The 17,736-nt window shown below is 47.7% G+C and overlaps 1 protein-coding gene across 3 annotated transcripts in view; it reads right to left on the minus strand.

The window, feature by feature from the left end:
• LOC1273887 (cuticlin-4) overlaps positions 1-17,736 on the minus strand; it is a 46,539-nt gene continuing 28,803 nt past the window's right edge. The window contains exons 1-5 of one of the 3 annotated variants that reach the window (XM_061644639.1): positions 17,343-17,710; positions 14,471-14,729; positions 4,055-4,564; positions 2,714-3,992; positions 1-2,436 (exon numbers count right to left, since the gene is read on the minus strand). In XM_061644639.1, the coding sequence (XP_061500623.1) occupies positions 2,414-2,436; positions 2,714-3,992; positions 4,055-4,564; positions 14,471-14,530 (1,872 nt within the window). In that variant the 5' untranslated portion in view covers positions 14,531-14,729; positions 17,343-17,710 and the 3' untranslated portion in view covers positions 1-2,413. The other 2 variants (XM_312919.5, XM_061644638.1) reach the window with 2 other exon arrangements.

Genomic DNA, 17,736 nt, shown 5'->3' on the forward strand with positions numbered 1-17,736 from the left:
TTTCATTACTAATCACTTTATTTTCTTCAACTATCTTTCTGTTCAATAAATATTTACAATAATATCCACGTCGCTGATATTTGCAAGGAAGTAGTACCCGCAACTACGCGCTGCTCGATCAACGGATTTCACGAGTTTACAATACACACAACAACACACCCTGTTAACTGCCTGTTTCCACTAGAGTTTTGGCGAGCGAGAAATGGAAATTGAACAAGAAACCAAAACAAAAATGATACACATTCCTAAAAAGAAAACAATCCAGAACACAATTCAACCCTAACCATTACTGCAGTTCGTGCATCGTCCTATTGCAAATTTTCTAACTTTTTTGCTTTTGTCTGTTTTTTTTTCATCTCCTTTGCGCAAAACTTTTCTCGCCCCGCGTTCGTGGCCTTTTTATACGCTTCCTGGGCTCGCACCACACACCACACCTTTGCGCTTTTACACCTTATCTTTTACGGCCCCTTTGCATGGGGAGCAAAACAAAAAAAAAACACAAAAAATACTGTTATCAAGCACAATCACCAAAAACTATTCGTACAGTACTGGACCGGAGAGAGGGGGAGTGAATATAGTGACTCCGCAAACGGGCGGTCGATCCATTTTTCGTACTCCTTTTCACTCCAACAGGAATGCTTACATCCTAACCCTATTTCAATTCTACGTATCAAACGTTCGTGCTGCAGTTTGTCGTTGCTGCGGCGTGCCGCCTTGCTTTGCGGCATCCGTTTCTTGTTTGCGTTTGCGCACGGTATAGCGCCAAGCGGAAGCTTCAAGTCATGTCGCGTCTTTAAACACTTGAACCGGTGCACCGAACGTCTCCGTTAAGACTAGGGGCGACATCCAGCAAACGGTCAACTTTTAAAAGCTAAACACACTCTAAACCACCTGCTCTCTTTCCATATATATATATTAATATATGTACGGGTAAAATGATGAAGAGGAGGGGAAACAGTTAAGAATGGTACAGGAAAAAGGTGCACCAAGCAAAAGCCAAAACACAAAATATCCAAATAACATAACATAATGAACCGTTTTTGTGCGTGCGTGAAAAACAGCGATGGAAAACAGAAAAGCGTCGCTCACGCAGTATTACACCCCGTAGTTTGCTTGTGTTTGAGGAGGTGTGTGTGTGTGGTTGTGTGGGTGAAAACAGACCAACGAAAAAATGGAACGTGGTGACTAAGAAAAATAGACAGAAAATTAGGGAGATTAAATAAATACTCTTTTGAAGCAAAGATACACGTCCTTCATAAGATCGAATGTCCGTGTCCGTGAGGATGTCCTCTATCGCCGCGAGAAGGCTGAGAGGACGACCAAATGGAGACGACATTCTCCCCAATGAATAAGCTGATGGGTGATGGTGATAATTACTATAATAAGTGCCTTTACAAACTATCCAGCACATCGTCGAAGAACGAGAGAGAGAAAGGGAAAAGTTGGCCCAAACTCTTCTTCCTAGGGATGTTCTGTTCTCATGTTCTGTTCATCTGTCCAAATTTTGTGTCACTGTGAGATGAGCAAAAGATTTCTCTTCGCTAATGCCCTTGCCCTTGCGGCAGAACTCACTGTCACACACAGCGCGCAAGCAAAAACCTCCGAACAGGTAGCGCTGGAGATGAGGGAAGGGAATGATCGGTTTGGATCGGTTGGGGTGAAGATGTACAGGATGATAGTATCGAGTTGCGAGTTTGGAACGGGGTGGTGGAGCAAATAAATTAAATGTTGGTGGTATGTTGGTAATACACAATCGTTTGGTATCGTACACTAAGCGCAAGAGAAGCAGCTTGGAAGGACTGCCTGAGGGAGAGGGGCATGATAGAGGGAACTCGTTCGCGATCATATTAACCGATTCGATAATAATAATAATATAATAATAATAATCGTAATAAATTAAGAGGCAATCGTGTTAATGGTGGCGCGGGCACGCACCGGAAAAGGGGACGATGAAATGAGGTTGTTAGATGGTTGCTAGGCTACACGGTTGTCGGAAGGAGGGAGGGTGGATGGATTTTAGCGCATCTTCGCGAACTGTTGGAGCAGCCACGATCGTCACCCGGTTGCGGTGCGATTGCTGCGACAAGTGGTAGTAGATTGCATTTCGTACGATTTCACAACGGTCCCTCGTCCTTGTCTTTCGATCTCCAGTATCGACCTCCCCTGAAGCTTCCTTTCCTTTCCCTGCCCTTCGTGACGCGCGAACGAGCAACCGCTCTCTAGGATGAGATGATGCTCAGGTAACAGGAGTGTTCAAGCTGCAGAGTGAGCCCGGTGCCGAAAGATGTTTTCAGATGAAGGATGAAGATGCTCCGGCGAAGGTGCAGAACGGAGGGAGAAACTTTCCCGAGCTTCATGCGGGGTCAAGGGTCGCTCGGGACACGAGGACCGACCCACCGACGGGGTTCGTCGCTTAGTGTCCGGAGAAAGGATTGCCTGTGAGGGTTCAGAATGAGTGCGCAAGTGCGGTGCGTGGAGTGCGTCATGGATCCCAGGGTGATGTGTGATGTCCCACAACATGATTGAAGAGTGCAATCCGAAATCCAGGTCCACACGAACCGGGTGGCGTTTGCGTGCGATGAAAGAGAGAAAAGAAAAGATAGATAAGATGAGCTGTTCGAAAAGGGAAAGGGAAGTCGAGACATCTCGCTGCCTGCGCCTTAGGTCCACAGCTCCGACAGTACAAAGTGCGGTCGGCGGCTGGCGGTCGTACCTTTCCGGTCGAAGTGTCGCACGCGCACGAACAGGAAGGCCGCTACCAGGGACGCCACGGCGAGCACGAGCAGCAGCATCACCAGTCCGCCGACGAAGCTCGGCACCGACATGCAGATCGTTTCCGGGTCGACGGTTCGCTGCGACTGGATCACGACCGTCTCGTTGCCGGACGCGTTGTTAAGCGCAAAGTTGACGTCTCCCGGTGCCACCACCTGGATGATGCGCTCGGTGTTGACGTCCGTCATCTCCTGGGCGTCGCGCTTGTAGATGCGCGGCCGGATCACCACCGACATCGTGTCCCGTCGTCGGCGCACACCGCGCAGATCGTCCAGTCCCTCCACCGAGCGGGGCCGTCCGCCCAGGCTCACCAGATTGCCGCTGTTCTCGCCCGACAGTCCGTCGTCCTTCTTCTGCTGCTTGGTCACGGTGACGTACGACGTCTGGCCTGGTGGCGGCGGTGGCGGCATGTTGATGTGGTCGTGGATGTCGTTGGACGACGGGTTCGCTGACTGTGGCTGCGATTCGATGCGATCGTTAGCGTTCACTGGACCGTCCGATTTGTTCTCGGCCGAGTTGGCGGACGTTTGGGCTTGCGGGGCCGGCACCACACTGTCCTGGTTCTCCGAGTACGCGCCGGACGCGTCGGACGGGTGGCGTGGGTCCGGGTAGGCCGCTGGCGGTACACCGTACTCGGACAGGTGCGGTGGTCCGTACTCGCCGCTCAGCGGTCCCGGTGCACCATACTCGCCCGAGATGCCGTTACCGGTCAGCGCTGGCAGTCCGTAGTCGCCGCCGGCACACTTCGGCTCGGGGCAGTTGTACCGGCACACCTGGATCACGCACTGGAAGTGCACGTTCATCGAGTCGGGGAACTTGAACGCCTGGAAGTAGGCGAACGAAACGACCGACGCGGACGGGCCAAAGTTCTTGATCTTCTGGAACTTGCTCATAATCTTCGGCCGCACCACACAGCCATGCTGGTCGACCAGCTGGATCGGGGCGCGCTTGCCGTCGTGGGCCACGCAGTTGCGCACCAGCATGTCGAACTTGTTCTCGTCGTCCTTGATCGCCAGCACCATCGTCATCGTTTGGCCGATCTTCACGATGCCCGACACCTCGGACGCCCACGGGCCCTTGCCGACCTGGATCTGCATCCAGCACTGGAGGTTGTCGCCCAGGAAGTTGGCCGTGACGGCGTGCAGCATATCGACCTGGAACGGCCGGAAGGTGACCGCCTTCTCGTAGAAGTCGTACCACGTGCAGCGGAGTTTGCGGGCCTGAAAGTGAGATTGTCGTTAGCGCCACGACCCATCAACGCTGCGCGTCCACGCATACATACCTGATCCCAAACCTCCTGCACGTACGGATCGTACTGGATGATGATCGTGTTCTCGACGTAGCTACCGGACGGCGTCGGACCGCCGAAGCTTGCCGCGTTGTGGTTGGCCGAGCTGGACATACCGCAGCTGTTCAGGAAGATCTCGAAAGTGGCGCTCAGGTGGCCGGTGCCCGGCTTCAGATGCACGCAGTGCGGATCGCTGTAGAAACCCTTGGAGAAGATCATGCCGTAGAACGGCCGGTCGAACTCGATGTTGACGCGCATGTGCGTCTTTTCGCACTGCACCTGCAGATGCTTGATCTGCGGGCTGTCGTTCGAGGCGGACAGTGGCCACGGGTCGTCTCCGCCGCCGCCACCGCCGCCGCCCCCGATCAGGCCGCCGCTACCTCCGCCGCCACTCAGCAAACCAGGCGTACCGTATACTGGTGAGGGTGCAGGCGGACCGTAGACGGCTCTGTGTTCCAGCGGCAGCGCTGCCGAATCGACCAACGGTGCATCACAGTGGACATTCTGTGAAAAGAAAAGAAGAGCGAAGTAATTAGTAACGTAACGAATTAGTACTTTGCCAGTCGTGTGGGTCTGTGTGTGTGTGTGTGTTTGTATCTTACAATCTCTACGGTGTTTCGTTCAGTTTCGTTCAATTGTTTTCGTCCCAAAGCAACAAACGCGAGCGCAGAGCGCGCGTACTTTCTATTTTCCCTTTGCAATTTCCATTTCTATGCGCGAATTAATGCTTGGATTCAATTTATTCCCGTCCGCCCGTCCGTGCGATGTGCGCCGTAGCATTGTGGGGATGCGAAGTTGCAACGGGGCGATGGAAATGGTGCGCACTGCGCTGCGCTTTCATTTGCCAACCGGCCCCGTGAGAGCCGCAACATCGCTTTCCCAAATGTGTGATGCGTAGTTGTGTATGTGTGTGTGTTTTTTTGCTGCTTCTCGTCAAAACTCCACCAACCGGGGAAAGATGCATGCTTTTTTCTTGCCTCCTTTCTTGTGCCCTCGTCAACTGGACTGGTACCGTACGTCGTACCGAACCACCCGCCTTAACGATACCGAACACCATTACGGTCCAGCGATCATACCCGGTGTCCAACTGCAGCCGGAGAAGCAGGCCGCTAATAAAACACCGGCCACATTTTCTTTATGAGTCGATGAGTCGTCCCCGAGGGAGGAAGCGGATGGGGGGAGAAAAAAAGGGTAACACAGCGCAGCAGTAATTAAATGAAACCGGTACAGATTTTCCTTGCGCTTTCTTGTTTAGGCGGCAGCCGTATGGAGACCGCAGGCTATGTGGAGGTGCGCGAACGGCCTTCTGGATGTGTGTGGTAAGCCTGCGTACGTTGTGAGCATTCCAGCGTTGATGTTGGTCTGCTGCAGTACCGTACGGTCGGTCCACACGTGGTTGATGCGCTTTCTCTTCATCGTATCTTAGACGATACGGCTGAAGATTTTAGGCTCACGAACATCATTGCAAAACTGTAGCCGTACGTGTTCCAAAATCTATTGCTTGAGTAGTGTCATGAGACATTCAAACATTCGTATTGATCATTTACATTTTTTTGTTAAACAGAAAACATCTATCTATTGTAAATCTGATTCTTATATTCAATTGGAATCTTTTAAAACCAAAATAAAACATAAACAAAGGTACCAAAACACTTTCTTAGTACATTCGTGTTTGTCTCTATCAAAATCTTCAACGCGATCGCAGCACCATCTAGCGGATTCTTAAGTAAAGCAAATCAACATTTCTCCAGAATCATACATCCACTAACCGTAAGATGCGCTCCGATTCCTCTCCTCTCAGCCGCACAGTGCAACGTTTGCGTCTGTTTGCGCCAAACAATCCGCCAAAGACGCTCGCCACATAATTGGGTCACTCCAGCAGATAAACAAGCTACTGTTCCTCAAAACCGTTCGGTACTTCCCATACGCCCATAGAGAGGGGTAAAAAACAGTCTCCACCCCATTGCTCCTACTTGCTTTTGCTTTAATTCGATTTTGACGAACAGTTTGCGCTGCCCGGCGGCAGATCCACCTCGGGTTTAAAGATGCGTGACTGATAACCCAATTACAGATGGGGCCGGCGTGAAGAAAGTTGACTATCCTGCCATTCAACAACAACAACACACAAAAAAGCATCTAATACCACGTGAGCCCAACGATTTTGCTGGGAAGTTAACACTTGAGCGGTCGGTCGGGCGGGAAAAAACAATCTATTCGCCCACCGAACATGCTTAATGCACACTCACGAACACGGAGGCGTTTGGGAAGAGGCGCTTCGGTCCATTATTATATGTGCCGATTGATTTAATGCCGTTTTGTTTGGCTGATTTCGGAGCGAGGCACATTAGAGCGGCGAACATCATTTATTTGAAGGGTTCTTTGAAGTAGTTCCCTGGTAGAGATGGTAAATCTTACTCTCAACTGTTGTTCTGAGAGTAGTAAAAGATCGTGCATCGACAACATGGGCTCGGCTGGGCTGCGTGCGTGTTTGTGAGCAGTGCATCAAAACATCCGGTGAACCACCGACTGTGGCCGGCTTTCTACTTCCACAGGAAAGGGCAAATTACGATGCAAACATTAGCATACACTAGATCATCAGTGTGTGCAAGTCACGGGAGTCTTCCACCCTCCCCTATTTGCTACGCTTTACCGAAGTTGTTGCAAAAATTTAGTACAAAAACAGACAACAGAGATTTGAGCGCTACTCACAAGCGTAGTGCAGCAAGCGGTTTAGTCTGAGCGCTAAAACCTTAACCTACAGCCAGATTCCTTTTCTACCAGGGCCTTTAGCGAACCTTTTCTTTCCCGATGGTTAATTCCACTCAGCAACGCATTATTCAAATCGCTTTCTCCGTCTTTTATCCAACCGTAAAACTGTATCTCTATATCATCCCCTTCAATGTAGCCAATGTTGCTCCACACTCTGCGATGCGTTTGCATCGAACAAGCTGGCTCCGGTTTTACGCAAAAAAACAACCTACCCACCCCGCACCCGTGAAAATGCACTCCAAGTACACCAACGGTGCACCAACGGACAGGTATGGTCATAATTGCGGGCACAGGCTCGACAGTGTGCCCTAGAAAACGCTAGTATCGTCGTCGTCGGCGTTACACTTTCTTCTTCGATTTGCTTCACCATCGCCCCACCGTTCGACGTGTGCCGGGCGAACTGAATCGAATCGATGCCAAACCGATGCCACACGCACGGTGCAGCGAACAGCCTGGTGGTGGCTCAGGGTAATGTCCCTGAGGGGGAGGCAGTGTCGCCGGTGTCCGGAATTCCGGAGCGCTTCAAAGTGACAGATAGCTAAATCCCTCCGTGGACGTGGCTTTTGATTGGATTGGAATCGTACCACACGAGAGTGTGTGTGTGTGTTTGAGAGAGAAAGAGAGACAGAGAAAATGGGAGCTAAGAAAAGTAGCCGACACCTTCAGCGAGAGTGAGTGTAGAAAATTCCGAACCTGTCGAGCAAGAGCAGCAAAACGAGTCTACACGCATCAGTATCACTTTAGGCAGGTTTTGCTTTGCGCAGAAGCAAGTTGCATTTGCGGTACAATTTGTGTTGTTTTGCAACAAAAAAAGAAGTTATACTTTTTCGGAATCCGTTTTGTGTCCTCTCTGTGGATACTTTCCTTCAGTCAATTAGCTGAGTGAATCGGAAATAATTAGGGATGCCGTTGCCGTTATTTTTTTCTTCATTTGCTCCAACCCGCTTGCTTGAAAGGGGTGAAAAGTGAGTGAAATGGTTGGTTACGCTCACTAAGTAAACAACCATACCGGCAAGTGATCATTAACCTGTCGACTAATCGATCAGTGATCGAGCGAACGAGTTGTCAATGGATGCGCCCTGAGTGTGCTTGAGCCTGTCAATGGTGCGATTTGTTTGCATTCATTATCGATCAGCCGATCGATAAGCTGTTTTCGAGTTGGATTTACATACTTATTGGCCTACATTAGCAGGAGGAGGAGATAGAGAGCATATGGAGACTGTGCTGGAACTGGTACCGTGATTCAATAACGATGACCAGGAAGTTACATTGTAGAAGAGCCGAGAGAGCAGGAAACATTGAGAAAATGTTATTTATCTTCCTAGTCTATGTATTTGGAGTAGTTCAATTGAGTACTCAGTACTGCGAATTTGAATTTTAACGGTTAGTTCTTTGTATTGAAAGTACTTTTCAAAGATATTTCCAAATAAATTAGAAGTGCGTGACCTACAGAAATACGACAATTATTGATGTTTAACTTTAACAAACGAGTTATATTATGTGACAGTTGATTTTTATTTTATAAAAAAAGCTTCGCACCATTCCACATTGAGCTAGCATGATTGATGACGAGCCCATAGGTTGTCACATTCCTGTACTTCCTCTTTCAGTGTTACCTTTTACACACCCAGTTCGTCCTAGAAAGGCAAAGGAGGGAGAGAGAAAAAAGTTCACCTCAATCGTGCAACCGATAGGCAGTGGACTCGCAACCCCCCATCTACCCTAATGACAGTGTAAATGACCGAACGATCCTGTTTTCACTGCCAACCCTCATCACATAGATAGCATGATTGAAAGAAAAAGTGATCCATCCATTTCTCCTTCACCGCGGTCAACAGGCGGCGGCGCCCACCGCAGTGAAACCCGCGGCTTGGTTGGAATAATTAATTTCCTGTCCTGATCACCTTCCCAACTGCCTACGGGGTGGCCCGGCCATGGCTTCCCTGCTGAGGGTGTGCATGTGTGTCGTCGTGTGCATGTGTTCTGCCGAAACCACCAAGCATATGGTGAAGATCGTTTCGATAGGAACTGGGTCAGTGTATCCAAAATAGCGAAATTCGTTAAAGGGTTGTGCGAAGAACGATCGAAAACGGTGATGTAGACACATAAGCGGATGGGCGGACCTTTGAAAGCTGCCACACCATGACACCGGACTGTCGAGCACTATCAAGCGCTTTCCTGGGTACGGCCGGTACGATCCAAAAACCGGCCCGCTAATCGAAAATCGATTCCGGACGCTAATTGCTGGTGAATGATTTAATAGTAGTTTATTACAGATTACTCTTGGGGAGGGTGTTTCCAAAACCAAATCAACACCCATGATTAGGGCTTGTTATGGGTGCGGGATGGTGATTTGACATCATTTTTATCAACCCCAGACCGGAAGGCAAAAGTTGAAGACACAGTACATCACAATGTATTCATCATTTAAAGGGGGAAAATAGTTTCATGCATTCAATTTGCCCACGAAAGAATGAAAAGAAAGCCTTCAAAATTAGCATTCAACATCAAAATTGCTACAATCGATCATCAATAGGAGTTATTGGAAAATAGAACCCAACCGTTCGTCCTGTTCAGGCTTGCTAGCCATCGAAAGTAAACATCAATCAGGTGCCCATTGATAGTCTATTCAGTAAAACATTGTACACAACACCCTTCGCTAATGACTTTCCAGGCCAATGCCAAAATAAAGGATTATCATAAATCAAAGATCGTCCGCTTGATTTGGTTTGACGCGGGAGAAATGGCCGCAGCGAAAGGCAAAGAATGACAGCTTGCTCACCCGCAATCCTTCCCGACAGGTGTTTGGCGCGCAACCACACGCCACCTCCAACCATATATGCCTGCTAACGGCCACTAACCGTGGCGAGATCTTGTTTGCCGAATGAAGCTGCGGTTCTAATCCCGCCGTATTGACACTCCCTGTGCCAGTGTGGTGTGGCAACACACACTCATGCAGGCCCCGGCCGATTGCTTCCATTTCGACACGAGCGACAGCCGTGGCCCGTGCCGTGAAGTGGAAAGCAAAGTGAAAGTTTTGTGTGAGTGTCGCAGTACACAAACTCTCGCTGTGCTGGGGCAAAGTTTCTCCCTGGCGCGTACGGCTTTGCGGACACACATTCGCGCGTCCGATGATCGAAATGCCGCCAAAGCGACGAACCCTCCCTGACGAGCAACACGATTCACAAATCATCACAAGCGGCTGGAAAGACGAAAGACGTTTCTCCGTCGTGCACGCTGTGGCGCTACAGAGCCTGCCCGTTTTGTTCACCCGTCTAACAGGGCCTTGTATGTTGTGAAGCTGGTGAGCAAGGGTAAATAAATTCACAAAACCCGGCACTCGTCTACCGTTGGCGCTTTTCACCTGGCGCTTTTCACCGGGCCTGCCCAAAGGGGAACTCCGAATGGATGCAATTTTCAAATTTTCTCCTACGGAAGGAAGTAACACAACAGCTCACACGATCGTGTGTTGCATCTTTGCTTTTCCCCTTCGGTGTTGTGGCGTGGAAAGCAATTGTTTGTGGAGCGGAACTGCTCCGATGCGATCGGTTAACAGCCGATTTCTAATGCGTTACTGTTACCGCTACCTGTAGTGGTGTGTTGATGTTTGGCAGCTTCATATATGTATATGCGTGTCTTTTAAAGACCGTAAAAGTATAAGCATTTGAGTCTTTTTTTTTACTAATTCCTTACACCACTCACACTTCATATACATCAAGCCTTTAAACAAGCTATGAGCAAATGTGCTCCTTGAACAAGGATACCGAAAAGCGTCATCTGAAACATTAGCCAAACTTCGAAACCCGATAAAGGCAGCAGATGGTCAAACGGAAATTAAATTAGGTCATGCTGATGTAATCGTATATCATTTATAACGGGTTCAGTCGGGTGCATCGGGGCGTATTGAGTAAGTTGCACTGGGTCGAAGCCCACCAGCAGGTCTTCCCATGGGCAGTGGGCAGGAGCGAGAAAAACGACAACGACAGGGAAGCCAGACAGTGTGCGGTGCTGTTCTGTTTGAGAGCCAGTACACTTTCACTGCAAAGACAAGAGTTGAAGAACTTGCGAAACGGACAACCCGTTTTCCCTTTCAACGAACGCACTTGCGAGTAAAAAAAAAAGGGGGATAAGAAGATGTTTTGCAGTTCTAGACTTGAGTATCGCCATATAAGCTTTCTTTGGGGTTTTGGGCAAAACAATTTATGGAGCTCAAGCTCTTTGTAAAATCTGGGTAAGATTTATAGCATCAAAATACAGGACCTCGAAGCCGCTCCTCGTTTAGTGCGTGCTACCTTCGATCCCGATTATTTATGGTCACTTTCGAAACTGGTACCATTGTTTCCGCCAGGATTGATATTCCATAAAAAGATAAGGCTTATTTATCGAACGTTAAGACCATATTAAGGCTTTTTTATTGCTTCAATGTTTCGAAAGCTGAAAGCACGATACAAAAATGTAAAAGGAGAAATAATCATATCCGTCGTTTCGGTGCGCATGATCAATTCTTTTTTTCACTTCTTTAAAGATAAATTGAAAGAAAAATCGATGATTTACTTAATCAAGATTGATTAAATGTGATTTATGGTAAAATTGCATCGAATTATCGTAAATTAATGCCAAAGTGAATGCAAAAAATGGCTAAAAACAAAGCTTGTCTGTGTTAATCTTGCACTAATTATCTCATTTTCTTTTGATCTATTCCTATATTCCTCCCTCAGATGAATCAGTGGAAAACTGGTAAACCAAATACCGATAGAATTTGCAAACAAGCGATAAAGCAAAGCGAACACGAACCATCGATCCACTTGTCGTGGTATGCTTTTTGGGTTTCATCATGGAGAGAACGCCCGAACAGTTGGGTGAGATTTCCCATAAACCGCTATTTAGCGGTGAAACAAATAATCGACCTCAAGGTAACGAGCAGAACCGGGTAACCGAATACCGGCACGCCGAGCAGAAGAATAGAAAATAGGGAAAAGCCTAAACTCTTTCTTCCATACCCGAACGCAGCTAAGCTGGTGGGATGTGTTTTGGCGCTGCGTGTGGTTGCTGCATGAGATAAACATAATGGAGAACTGTGAACGGTGAATAGGCAACATGCAAAGATTCCAGCATAATGCATCATATAAAATTGCCAACTGCTAATCTGCTTCCCGTAACCTAATCGGCCACCGTTCGGCACTGTGCGAGAGGGTAAAAAATGAAAACATTCAAAATTGCACAGGCAGCTAAGAGTGAGACTTCCCGATTGAATGTAATTCAATTAAAAGCAAGTGAAGAAAGTAGCACACAAAACTAAGCGGCGAAAATAATGCAATTGTAGAAGGGAAACCCCACTTTTCCTCTATTTTCGCTCATTCACAGCACACGATCAAACTTCAGTTCATCCCGTCGGCAGGGTCGGCTCCCATTTACTGGCGACGATTTAAAGTCCATTTTGAAGAGTTTTCTTTGAGTGCATCTACTGTTGTGGCTGTCGTAGTGAGAGTTTTCCCTTAGATAAGTTGTACTTTTTCGCACGTGCATATCCGCCCGATGGCTGAAAGTGGTGAAAGTGACACAAAATAATGCACAGTGCAGTTTTATATTTTAATGAGTGCCGATTGTCTGTGCACCTTGCCGGGTGCGTGCAGGGTGTGTGCAGTGTGGCCGATCGCTCGGAATGCAGCGATCATTCGGCACCTTCCATTGTTATTACGGCGCGATGGGAACGCGATGGTGAAGGAAAACAGCCCCCCCAGTATGAACGATCGATGTCACACGTAGCGGCAATCTGCATGGAAAACCAAACCGCATAGTGCTGGCGCGATGGATCGCGCACTGGAAAGCGTTTCAGGTGAAGGTGAAAGTTTTGTATGCTGCAGAGTTTGGGTTTTCCCCGGCCTGGCAGGAGCAGCGAAGACCTTGGCGAACGAGCGTTTCCCACCAAAGAGGAGGTTAACCGTTCTTCGCTCGGCGCTCATTATAATTCTTTGTTTTGTCACCGATTTACCACCGATCTGGCGCTGTTGATGAGTTTATGAATTGTTGTAGCTTTTAAGGGGAGGAGGACTCGCTTTTTATGGCCCTGTTGAGGGCTTGAGCAATAAAATGGTACCGACTTTCGCGCGCTTGGTAAGACGGTATAGTGTACCAATTACGTGCACCGGATTTCGGTAAAGTTGTATTTGCTTCAAAAGCTCACAGCAGGCAGTAAAACATCGGTGTCGAGTGTTTCGTCAGCAACGCGATTTTCTAACTAGTTTTATGAGAGCTGTAAGCTTTATGAAAGTCTCATTAAATTATCGGACAGATCATTGTGAGGATCGTTTCTTCAATTCACATTTGTTTGAATTGCTGTTTCTACCATAATGTATCTTTTGTTATATAAAACATAAAATCAATTAGTTCGTTAAAAAAAACACTTCATATTATAGCTATTCATATTCATAGCTGTAAATTGATTTCAATTTGTTCGACATGCATAGAGCAAATACCACCACAAACATACCCCGTAATTACAATACCGCCCAGCCGTTACTCTACTTCTATTTTTTTACTTTGTTACGCGGCTTGATTGCATCGATATGATACGACAGAGTGCGGCACAGAGCCTCGTCCAATCGATAACGATCACATAAGACACATTATGACCTCACGTAATCTTTGTCTAGCTTATCAACCTCATCCGACAGAAATCCGACAGAGCGCAAGTGCCGAATTATGTTAGTGTAACACTCTTCGCGTACCAACGGCTAATTGTTACTAGGAAACGTACGTACGCGCGTTACGTGATGGTTCAAGCAATCGAACAGAAAGGATCTGCGTACGCTATGCAATGATAGCAACGCAACTGAACGGAATTACCTAAATTTACATCTCACTCCGAATGTGGCACTTTGTTTACGCCTTGCTTTATGATTTGTATGCGCCGCAATTCCTGCTGCGCATAATTGTGAGGATTCCGAGAGAAAAAGCCCAACATTACCTACACACAAACCTTGGTTTCTTAAGCGGTTTTAATAAACCTTTTAGATAACCCTTCCTGCTTCTTCTTCACTCTTCTTCACTCTTCTTCAATGCAGTAAATCTGTGTAAAACTGGGCCATCTCTACAGAAAGAGAGAATGAAGAGAGAAAGGGAGAAGCAGAGGGATAAAAAAGGCCTCCCGCCTCTCATTGAGTTCGTTCCGCACATTAATGTGCAGCGGCGCAGTTTGAAGCAAGACCTTGATTGCAGCTAAATGCTAAATCGCCGAAAGGGCAACAGGTAGCACCTTCCAGGCTGTTAAACCACGGTGCTGGGAGCAAAGAAAAGCGAAGAAAAAAAAATGAAATGTGCTGGAAATAAAAATCGAATTATAAATAACGATTTCTAGCCACGGCTATCGCGGACGCGAGCGGCCGAGTGAGCAAGCGAGCGAGCCACCATAACTGTTGATTGTTCGCCTTTTATCCGGGTGGAAAGCAGCCATGTGTTGTTTTTCGTTTTCATTCCAATCGGCCGAACTGTTTTCCAGCAAGCGTTTTTGCTTTTGGCTTGTCTCGATGGGGAAAAAAGCCAATCGGGAAGGAAATACATCACCAGGAGTATTGTGGTGTGCTCAAACCTTATGATTGCCTTAAGGACATTTCTTCGCTTCGATCCCATAGCCCGACTTACCTCGAGTACTGTGAATAGTAGCACGAACGTCGCGACCAAGGATCGCATTCGGTTGCCCATCGTTTTTTCGTTCGCTGTTTCGTGTCGCAGAGTTTTTCGTGCTCGCAGTTTGTTGCTGCGTGGTTTGTTTTGTTGTTGCAAGGGCCGCTTCGTTTGCGGACGTCCTGTTTCGTTCGGTTACTTTTTCGTTCACAATGTTTGCTCCTCAATATCGCACTACAACGGTCTATGGCAGCAGTTGGTACAGTTTATCCGTTATCTGGGAAAGGTAAGAAGAAAAATGGGAAAATTAGGAGAGTTAGTTACTGGTTATATGGATATGAAACATGGAAGCGATTCTCTCACACATCGCTAAACTTGATCCAACAAAACAGCTGAAAATGCTTTGAATCTTATCCGTAAACAAACTATTAAGCTAAGCACGGTTAAGCTTTTGCCGTGTTAAACAATCCTTTTTTCAGAAAGTGACAACATCATATCTTAAACGCGCTGAAAGACACACTCAGCAGAATCGTGTCCCGAAGCTTACGTATCGCAAATCAAGCATTGCCAACGCAAGGGCGCTTAAGCCGTCCTACTTAATCCATTCTTTTCCGTATGTGCGTCATGATGGTCATTGCGTACAAAAAAACTGATCCCCTTTCCAACGCCACGCAACCTTCACGCTTCTCCTCTTCTCAGGGTGTTTCGTGAAGGCACGGCATCAGACGCTCCGCTACAGAACGGTAAATCTCCGGTGCGTTACTTGCCACCGTGTGGCACGAGCTTTGAACCCGTCCAACGGCGAACACGGTTTGACAGCGACAAATTACGTAATGGGCTCAGGCCATCACACAAATACGCCAAAACGTTACGATGCACACGCCGAAGCCGACACTACAAAACGACTCAGCTGCTGCTTTTGGGCAACCGGGGAATTTACTGCGATGGAATTAGCCCCAGCTGGAACGGGCAACCCAGAGGCCCGAATATTTATTGCACACTTTTTTTTTACCAGTCGCTCTTTAGCGGTTTTCTCCGCTTCTGTTTATGCTACCATTTATGCTACTTTGCAGCAGCTCATTGCACGGTTCTCGGCGAGATTTGGCACGGATAAGAACGAAGAAGCCTTTTTTTATTCCTTCTACCGAATCATGACCGAGTGGTGTAAAACAAGTGCGGACAAGCTAATTGAGCTGTTTGGAGTTTAATTGTGGTGTGCGTGTTTTTTCTTGTTTTCATTTGTATTCCACACAGTGAGCGATTTCAACAAGATCGAGATTTTAAACCTCTTTCAACACAAGTATTGGTAAAGGAAGTCGCACTCGATTCTGTATTATAAAATCGCTACGCTGTAAATCGAACGAAACGCTTAGCGCTGCTAACCACTGAGCAAAGATAATCGTCCTCGCAGTGTCTACTTTCTCCTTCACGATCGGGACATTGGCAGTGCTGCTCCATTGCTGTTGGAAAAGCTCACTCTGCCGGGATGGCGCTCGAAACGTGTGCGTTCGTTTGTGTGTCCCAGGCAGATCCGGTTCCGCTGCACTGCACCCCTACTGCAAACCAGTTGCCATTCATTCACTTTCACACACATACACACGGTCACGCGGTCACGATCGAACCTTTCTTTTGACACTACGTTTGAATCCTCAATAATGCGATCGTTTCGGGGTCCGAAGTTTTTCACCGCTTCACCATTTTTCACACATCACACTAATCCATCATATTGCTCAGACGAGGGAAGAGAGCCTTTAACATTGTATGTTCTACATTTTACAGGTGTTTTGGTCGAAGGGAGAGGATGTTGGTCGTTACACGTTTGCTACCAAACGGAGGACTGATGATTGATCGGTATGAAATATCGAAAAAAAACCCATGCGCACACATCCGGAAACGGCACTTTCACGTGGTTGGCTGACGTTTGGTAGCGGACAGGCATGGAAGGCATTTTTTTTCTCGGGCCAGTTATTCCCCATAGTTCACAGCGTTTGACCTCGGGGCCGTACTGTTAAGAAAGTAAAGATCACTCAAGAAAGTACAAGCGTTCGGCGCAATATGATCGAGGATTTTAATTTCATTAAATTTCGAAAAGGCAGGATGATAATATTTCACTTTCACTACTGCTTCGTTCGATAGTTGAAGTTTAAAGTAACAGAGAACTAAAACCACAAGTCACAGGGAATGCTTTAGCTTAATACTGTTGTTTCTTGAAATATTTCGTCCTTAACCCTTCAAAAAAAACCCTTCAAAATATTCATTTTAAATATTCACTACACAGATACACACATGTACACACAAACACACAAGCACACAATATGCTAAATAGGATATCATCCACATTTTTGAACCAATTCCAATGCATCTGCGCAACTTAATATCCGCTCTTACACTGCGCGTTTTCGAACCGTTTTTTGCCCGTCCCGATTTTCACGCGTGTGCAGGCTACAGGTGTACTACATCCGCAACCGGCTACTCGCAACCGTTTTGGTTCGGGGCTTCGATACGCATCACATGCGCGAACTAGCTGTTGTTTGCCGTTTCTTGCCCGCGGTCCGAATAAAAATATGTAATAAAATTCCGAAAAGCAGCGCTCGACGCCCCGTGCTGCAACTGTTGCGGAAAAACGGTGTGAGAGTTATATCTGGGTCACTGGGAGAATGTAGTGTATTTTCACTACTACCTCACCACATGCGTTCACGATCGATCGTGATTTCTTATGGTGCTTTAAACGGCTGCCAACCGGGGCCCCGCATTAGTGCGAGCGTCTTAAACGGGATTAACGTCAACGGATCAAGCCTAACAATCGCTTCATCGCTTTACTCAACCTTCAAGGCGCGGAGGGACTGTATGCCACAGATGAGGGGCCCTCTTCCCGGGATCTTCAACTTACACTTTAACATGTAAAAGCACAGGCTCGCTGGTTTGGTGTGGAAATTTGCAACCACTGCGTTGATGCGCTGCTCCACGGCACACACTATCCTCGGGCACAATCATGCACAAACACCTCCAATGCCCCTGCCCCACACGCACCGGTACACAAATGCACACGCACAAAACCCGTACGACCTGTCCACCAAGCGGTAGCACTAAACTAGCACTCCAAACTCAGCAACTGGACCCGATCTCTGTTTCCCTGGATGGACGCCGACGTGATTCCGGACGTCGGTCTCGCGGACTGTGGTACCACCCGTGCTGTTGCTCCGTTTGCGACCGTCGCGTTTCGAAAGTAGCGCTCAACTGAACGCTGGCCGACCGGTGCGCACCGTGCCGAGCGCTTTGCCGCA

Source organism: Anopheles gambiae, chromosome 2, assembly GCF_943734735.2.
Source record: "Anopheles gambiae chromosome 2, idAnoGambNW_F1_1, whole genome shotgun sequence".
Classification (NCBI taxonomy): domain Eukaryota; kingdom Metazoa; phylum Arthropoda; class Insecta; order Diptera; family Culicidae; genus Anopheles; species Anopheles gambiae.